Source organism: Crocodylus porosus, unplaced genomic scaffold (genome assembly GCF_001723895.1).
Source record: "Crocodylus porosus isolate Cpor-Errol unplaced genomic scaffold, CroPor_comp1, whole genome shotgun sequence".
Lineage (NCBI taxonomy): Eukaryota > Metazoa > Chordata > Crocodylia > Crocodylidae > Crocodylus > Crocodylus porosus.
The window spans coordinates 11885503-11894316 of record NW_017728907.1 but is presented as its reverse complement, the minus strand read 5'-3'; the positions used below and the strand labels follow the sequence as shown (position 1 = coordinate 11894316).

Below are 8814 nucleotides of genomic sequence, written 5' to 3'. Positions count from 1 at the left end.
GCGAATAATTTTGCCTTTCAATATTCTAACAAAGCTGATGAAATCCTATACACAGGTCCCCACTCCTCATCTTTTTTTTTGAAAACAGAAGCTGACATTGTACATCAAAATTTGGTCTCTCAAGTGTGGAATTTAAGTGACTCAAGAATCATGCACGTTAAACCCTGACAAGATGCATGGCCTGGCTGGAATCTTTCAGATTTCTTGACCTGAAGGTCAATACATCAGGAGGAGGCTACAGATGTGAATCCAGCACGTGCTATGTGCTTATCAATTTTACATTTAATGGTAAATTTTACATTCAGTGCTTTTCCACTTAAAAGGCAATAGTGGCACCCTGAACTCACCCTTTTTCACCACAAATAATCATTTTAAGTGTGAAACTTCTTAGAATTTTTTATTATACCTAGATACTTTCTGCCAACAGCTAGCAAATTAGTTTACAGAAACAAGCACTTTGGAAGTTTAAAACTATACAACAGGTAACAGAAAAGAGACAGATACATGTATATACAGAACTTTTCTGACTAAACCATAATTTTTTAAATAGTTTCTCAAGTCTTCATTTTTATCTACCCTATCGTCCTATCCCTTATGTACCTGATGTGCCTGGTAAACAGTTGCATTGGTAACCATTCACCAAGTCAATGCAGCGTCCTTGATTAAGGCAGGGGTTGCTGTAGCATTCATCAATCTGTTCACTACAAATGGCACCCATGTATCCAGGATTGCAGACACATGTGTATGAATCAATACCATCTTGGCATCTACCATGGTGGCAAGGGTCAGGATCACAATTATTTATATTTTCCTCACACAAGATGCCAGTAAAACCTAAAAGGAAACAAATCAACAGGAGCCATTTAGAGGCTAACAGATGTTATGATGGAATCTGCATTGAGTATCAAACAAAAATATGGCATTCATCATAACAGGACCCCCCCCCCCAGTAAAATCGTACATGGAACAAAAAACACTGGCTGTGTATATAATCTTTAACCTCTCCCCTAAACATGGACACCAGCAGACAAAGCCACAGCATGCATAGCACAGAATACTACAGAAGAAGCTGGATGGAAAATCTTTCCAGAGAGAATTACCTGAAATGCATTCATTTCAGACAAGCCAGAGGAAAATGTACCCCTGACCATCAAACCTATTTATTCAATTCTGTATCCAAATAACTGAAGGCACTGTCTTTCCTTCAGATACTCCATGTTTAAGTGTTCAGATAAGTCAAACTAGCGTGAGTTGACACCTGGATACAAGTTGAAAACTGCAGACAAAGACACTGAACTACTATTGCTGTACAAAATCCAGCAGGGAAAATAAAATAGCCCTGTAGATCCTTTCCTTGAATAAGTGCCCTAAAAAAAACCCAAATAAACACCACACTGAAAAAAAATTATGACTATTTTGCATGCACAAAATTAAAACAAAGGTAAGACAAAGTGCAAGGCTGAAAGGGACACCATCATGGGTCTACCCCATATGTAAGTAGCTTTTATGGTTCTTTTGGAAGAAAAAGACGGTAGATTAGAATTTAGAATTTTAAAATTGAAGAAGTGTTTTCATTATCTATGCCTAGTAGACTTTACTATTTTTATTATAATAAATTAATACACCAGCCTTACAAAGTGAGACTTTCTGCAGAATTTAAGGTTTAGGTCAAGAAAGCGTTCTGTTTTTGCAGTTGAAAAAGCCTTTTGAATGCTCCAAAGCTCAATCAGTTGTAAAATGACAGAATGCTCTCTTGCCAAAGGCTGCAGACAGGTGACTCCCATGTCTACAGATATTTAGAGCTGTCCAAGCTGAAGCTGAATGCAGGCTCAACACAGCCTCCTGGGTGGGCAGCACAGAAACCAAGAAGAATTTGACCAGTTTCACGCTAAATTCTTAACATGAGAAGCAACAGCAGAAGCTATTCACTGAAAGGACTAAACAGAAGATTGGGAAAGGAATAAGAAAAGCAGAGGATTCCTGAAACAGCCGCTGGAATGGGGGCAAAGCAGAGGACGGTGAATGCACAAAAATCTTTCAGTCAAGTGGTTCTGTGGTGGGAGCCTTGGGGAATGAAAAATGCTCCTTCTGCCTTCTAGTAATGAAATGGGAAGGAGGCGCTACAAGCTTCAAAGATTGAATGCCAACACAAATTGAACCCATCAGTAAGGTTTAGGGACAGCATCCTAGCAGACATCCTAGTGGGCAACTGGGATTTGTAAATGGGCAACCGCCTCCCCTTTTTAAATACTGGTTTGTGGCTAGTTCACTATCATTTCCAAGCTCTGTGAATGTGCACTTGAAGGGATAGATATGGAAATTAGAGTAGGAGAGGCGGGGCAAGTTAGAAAAGGCATATATAAAATTATATTTAGAAGAAAAGAAAAGAAAGAAAGGCAGATATCACATTGTGCAGGAAAGAAATGTGTACAGGCCTAGAGGGGGAGAGAAGGGGAAAGAAGAGACATGAGCGATGAGTGGAGAAAGAGAAGTCAAGTAATGTCAGGAATTGAAAGAAAAGGCAAAAAGCAGGAGAACTGTATGTGGTCCAGCAATTTCTACCTTTCATCTAGCTTCACAGCAGTCAGTTCCCTTCTTATGAATATACTACATAACTCAAATACAAGACAAAGTTCACCCCTGCCCATCAATCAGCATGGGGAAAAAAAACCCTCATCTTGTATTCACATACATGGAAACCTTATTAAATACACTGTCTATCATTAAACTGCTGCCAAAAGTAGCATGTGCTCAGTAACGGAAGCTGACTGCCTACACTAAGCATGACTACAAAACACATGGCCTATATATTCTGCAAACATACTGACAGGAACGTTTTTTTTTGTTTGTTTTGGTGGCATGAGGCCTGGAAGCCACAGAGTTCAGATGCCCCCTTGTCTTGCTTGCTCCTAGCCAAAAGGCCAAGGAGCAGCTAGGAGGAAAACACAAAAGCAGCCCCCCATTATGACAATTTTTTTTAAAAATTTTTAAAGAAAATTGTTCATGTTCCAAGTCAAATCAGCCAAATCGATTCCAAATCCATGAGTTAGCCAAGAACCATATGTGGCCCTACTACCAGCAAGCATCCTCCACCCCTGCCTGGGGCTTCAGATGCTTCCATATCCTTTGGCAAGCATTCAATGTGCAAGCCCAAGCCTGGAGGCAATGGGGTTTGGATGCCCCCAAGTTTTGCTTGCCCTCAACTGTATGGCTGTAGAAGCAAGCTAGAGAGGAATGTGCCATTTCCATAAAATTGGCATATGATTTAACCATATAGTTAGGGACCTACCAAGTTCAAAGCAGGAGTGGGGTGTGCTGTGACTCCTTTAATCTTGCAGGTTCCCCTGTGCACTGCCCCCTCCCCCCACCATTGATCGCAGAAAGGCCCCACTACTCACTGCTTGCTCCTGACTGGCAGGGAGGCAAAAATCTCAGTTTTAAACGGCACCATTTTTGCTACTCTCTGCTGACTGGGCAAGGGACCCTAGCAGCCACACTATTTGTTGTGGCTGGCTGGGAGGCAAAAACAGCACCATATTTACAGTAGTGGTTTTCACCTCCCCACTAATCAGGAGTGATTAGTAAGGAGGGTGCATGGGGGAACATACAAAATAAAAGAAGCTGCTGTGCCCCTCCACTGCTCACGCCTGATCAGTAAGGAAGTGAAAGCCACAGTTTTAAATATGGCAGGCATGCAGCTCATACAGGCAGGCAAGCCAGGGGTGAGGGGGAAGAGGGGAAATCAGGCTTGCCACTTCTCCCCACCCCCTTCATTGGAGCCTGCCTTCCTGGGCTGCTGCCAGGCTGCCTGCACAGCCGAAGCCACATGAAGCCTGGTGCTTCGCTCCGTGGCTGTAGGGCAGCAAACAAACTCCTTGGAGGTGTTTTAGTTTGCTGCTCCCAAAGTCATTTAAGGTGCATTATGCTGCTGAATGTGCTACAACAGCTGGAATTAGTACACAATATGCTGCTGACACGTGCAAACACCGTTAAAGCGGTGCAAAAGCATTTAACTGGTTTTAAAGTGTCATACACATATGGCCCTCGTTCCGTCTACACATGCCCTAAAAGTATGTTTATGGAGCACCTGTGCTAAAATTTGAAGCAGTTTCAAAAAAAGGTAAAATGCATCAATTCTGGATAAACTAAGCCTATGGGATACCTGTAGTAATTTGCCTATATGCAAATTACTATAAATATAAGTTATTTCTATGTCAGATTTTTCAAATTTTCCCCTTACTTCCACGTACCCAGGGAGAGTATGGTCCGACAGTAAGGAGGTGGGAAGTGGCTGAAGGGGGAAGTTAGGAGTGGGAGCAGAGGGAAAGGGGCTACCTGACTCCCCAGATTTATTTTCCTTGCTGTAGCAAAGGGAAGGGGACAAATACAAGGCAAACCTCCAATAATTAATTAGGTTAACTAATTTTTACATTTTCCATACACAGAAACTAATTATTGAGGGCTGTTTTATATTTGAGTAAATACAGTATTATCTAACCAATACTGAAAAGAATAATACAATGAATATATTCAACCAATGCTTTCTCATGTCTGACCTGTTTTAATAACGAGTTAATTTATTACTTAGAATACTAACCAGCAATAGTACTATTCAGTCTAGCAACACAATAGATTTCTCTCATTCAATGACAAAAAACAAGACAAGCAAATATTTTTACCTTGGTTTAAAAGGCTTAAGCCTAAAGCTAGGCACTGTCAGATACATTTCTTTAAGATTCATTAATGCATTGTTAAGATGTAGATGTCCCACACCAGGGATATTTAGAGCTAGCAGTTCTAAGACATCACCATTTCACCTTTATGTACATTTGGTTGCCTTCAACCCTATTTCCCACGCCCCCAAATTCCCTATGGGTCCCAAACCACACGCTAATTCAGCACCTTCTTGTTAAGGTGCTGCTCGCCCTCCCTCTATCAGCAGCTGGATTTAGCTCTGTCTTTTCCTCTCACTCCTTTTAATAATGCACCATTGTCCATTGTTGCTTCTTTGCTTATCACCACTGGAGTGAGGTGACCCTATATTATTGGCACCTGGTTCTTCATGCTTCTAGCAGATTTTGCAAAGGATTCGGAAACAAAAGTTCCCCCTCTTCACTAAGCAAAAATTACTTGGACCACACACCAGGTTGAGGCAGACGCATACTGCTTCCAAGTCCAAAAAACCAAAAAAAACCCCAGGCTTTTCCTTTTCCCTGACAGAGGAGTCTGTCACATTGAATAATGTAAGGGTAAACCTGAAAACAACTACTCATTCTCTTCTGATTTGAGTCATTCCACTCTATATTTTAAAACCTCCTCTAAGAAAAAATACCCTAATCTGTATCACTATTCCACAGGGAAATTATCTGGACAGAGGGAATAATTTGGCTTTAAAATGCAGGCCAGGACAGTAACAGACATTTTAGAACCTGCCACCATCTCATTTCAGAACATTTTGACAAGCGTGTCACTGAAGAGGTGCCTCCTAGCATCTAGAATTATTTCTCCAAGTAAATGCCACATGTAGATAGTTACAATAAATGTTGCTACCATCATTTTCATGCATCAGGTCCACATTATAGGAATTTTTTTGTATATATTCTTTTAAAACAGAGGAAAAGTTTCCTTTACCTGAAAACACCAGAACTATAGCACCCATTTCTAATAAATGTATAGTAATCTTTTATTAGGATAGCCAGCTTCTATTAGGCTTCTTTTGGGACACTGATGTCTGAATTAAATTTACTTTAGAGAAGCTACCTTTCTGGCATAACCAGTCATGGTCATTTGTAATACCCAAGTGTCACTCAACTATTTCTCCAAGAGAATCTGGATATGTGACTGCTGTCTAGCCAATCATTAGCTTGTATTAAATGCATAGATGTGAGGTCCAGAAGACAGCAGAACAATTCACCTGGCCTTCCTGTGTAACAAGCTATGCAGTTCCAACCAATGATTCCTATACTGAGTGTGGTAACAGCCAAGTTACCTAGAAAACATCTTACAGAATGACATCTAGCCTTGATATAAGGTCTTGATGCAGCAGAAAATATACCACAGCTCTCAGCAATTTGTTTCATCGTTTAAGGATTGTCCTAATATGCTGTGAATTAGTCTTTCTATTCTAAAACTGTCTATGAACTTTCCCCAATAAAGCCAAATGCCATTTTGGCAAATTCTGATGCTTCTTATAGAAGCCATGTGGTAGGTGTTGTACAAATATACAGAAAAAACATGGACCTTATCCCAAAGAGTTTATGGTCAACACAATCCCTATGGAAAAACATGGTATTAGACTACCCTTGACACCCTCTACTACTTGCATGCCCAGTATAAATATCAGGATAAAGGAAAAAAGAGAATAGAAAAGGGAGAAAAGAAAGTCTTATCTTAAATTAGACATTTCAGTTCTCTTGAACTTTTAGAACTCTAAGCTTTTTTCTTCTAGGTGTATCTCTGCATTTTGAACAGCACAAAATAAATTATCTCGACTAGACATATTGTTGCATCTTGAACAGCTACTAAACAGAATTCGATTATTTAAATGCTCTGCTAGAAATAAGAGGAAACTCATGTGAATTCATCCAGCCTTAGAGTTCTCATCTGAGACAAAGGCAGCTCTGGAGATTAATCCAGCCCTTTTTTACAGACAGGCTTTCTAAATCCTTTGTGTATATTTGCAAGTAAATCATTATTTCACTGTCAAAAAATACAAACTTCACTTCAGGGTTATTCAGGGCTTACACTGTTCCTTCCTCATGGACTTAGCAAACTATTAGTGAATAAAGCTCTTTGTGATGCATTTGAACACCATTAAATTTTACAGATTGGGAAACTGAAGGAAATAAGTAGCAAAGTCTGGAACAGAACAAAAGGAGAGCCTTCCTAACTAATCCTCTGCCTCAGACAATTCATTCTTCACTTCTAGAGCACACCTCATCTCAAAACCTTCAGTAAAGCGATAACAGGGGGCATCATTACCCACCTCAGCAGCCATTAAGTAGAAACCACTAAGCCTTATTCAGCTACACGGGTTCACAATCAATCACAGAACGAAACCTTTCCTCAGATAGCTCTAAAGGCCTGCTTCCTTTAGTGTGAAGTGACTATATCAAGCATTCCAAAATAAATCCTAAAAGTACTATGACTGAGTTACGAAGTAAGATGGGAAGTACTAGGTTTAAAGTTGCCCATGCAACCCAAGGGCTGAATGCCACCCAGAAAGTCAGGTGTATCCTTGGCTCTCCTGAGTAGGAGCTCCTAACATGATGTTGGGCCAGTCATTTAAGAGCCAAAATTTTGGCAGTTGACCATAAATTGCATAATGCATTTTCTGAGTGGCCAAATTTTAAGGCATTGTGCACATTTATTGCTCTTGATGTGTCTAAAAGAGTGGGAAATGGAAGACTTAAGTAGTCAGGAAGTAAACAGGCAGGAAGGAATGCAGTGTAGCATTCATCACTCATTTCTTGGTCTTTGGTTGCCAGTTCTTTCATTTACACCTATGCTGCAATCCCAGAAAAAGGACTCCATCCCCCCAACCCAGGATCCCTGAATGAAAAACACCACAACACCAGCTAGTACAGGAGACATTCTCCCCCCATGGAAAATAAGTGATGAGACAAAGATCAAAGCTAAGACTCCAACCAGTTGCAGTCACAAACCAGAAGGTTTACTTTACCTAAGTGATACTTGTGCTAGTCTCTGCTGCAACAGGCTTGGTAGCAAAGCTTCATGAAAAACAGTATTTCACAGATAGCATACAGCTGACACCTCCCCCTCCTTCCTCCAGCCCTCTTCTCTACATCCACAATAGTTGCCAGAATATGAGAAGCTGTATAGAGGCTAACCTGTAGCACACTGGCACTCATAGCCATTGGGATGATCAATGCACTTTGCTCCATTTAGGCAAGGTGTGCTGGAGCAGTCATCGATGTCAATCTGGCACACGGCTCCAGTAAAACCTGAAAAGGAAAAGGAAACAATACTGAAGCAACTCAAGGAGTTGTTCCTTCTTGCTGCTCAAAGCAATCCAGGCAGGACTCTGGCTAACAGATCATTGCCAAGGATTCTTTACTAACTCTTAAGAACTGCCCCAGTATTATTTGGTGGAACTAGGCTGGACTGCACCCTTAGTTCCACTCTGCTCTTTCAACTGGTTGGTTTCTGGCCCAGCAAACAACCAGCCTATAGGAACTTTCTGCCCTACAAGTCAAAGAGGCAGGAACAATTTTAATGATACTCATAAAAGGACTGGCCGGAGCAACAGAAACATAACAAGGGGAGAGTAAAGACTCTACATGTTGGTACTCTCGGGAAAATGAAATGTCACTGGCAAAAGAGAAACAGAGGAAAATTTCTGACAGTCAAAGCAAGTAACACAGCATGAGGAAATGATGCATCTCTTACTACAGCCTCTAGTAAGAGAGTATTCCAACAACTTAGGATCTATTGCACAATATAGGGCTATACTTCACAATACTTTATAACTGATGAACAGCATCAATGTCAGTTATGGTAAGAGACTCAGAAGTAATGGGACCCAAGTACTAAGGAAGGCAGTGAAGATTCAAGAATGGTTTGGGACCAAGGGAAAAATTGGACAATTCCACTGGCATGCCCAAGAACTCATCACCACACATAGGGGATAGAGACTAGACATGTGTCAAGGTAAGTAATTTTTGAGAAGGAAAAACATTTACTTTTGCCCCCCGCCCAGTGGCTTGCAAGACACTAGACCTGACACCTGGTGCTGGTCCCTTTGTTCAAGAGCAGCCTCTCCTTTCTAGACAGGAGTGCTGAGCCCCCTGCCTA

General features: G+C 41.0%; 1 protein-coding gene across 1 annotated transcript in view; it reads right to left on the bottom strand.

Annotated features, from left to right (window-relative positions):
- The window catches only part of NOTCH2 (notch 2), a 114208-nt gene that overhangs the window by 54332 nt on the left and 51062 nt on the right, over nucleotides 1-8814 (bottom strand). Inside the window, exons 9-10 of the mRNA XM_019530576.1 lie at nucleotides 7851-7964; nucleotides 601-834 (exon numbers count right to left, since the gene is read on the bottom strand). Of these exons, the coding sequence (XP_019386121.1) occupies nucleotides 601-834; nucleotides 7851-7964 (348 nt within the window). The remainder of the gene's footprint in view (nucleotides 1-600; nucleotides 835-7850; nucleotides 7965-8814) is intronic.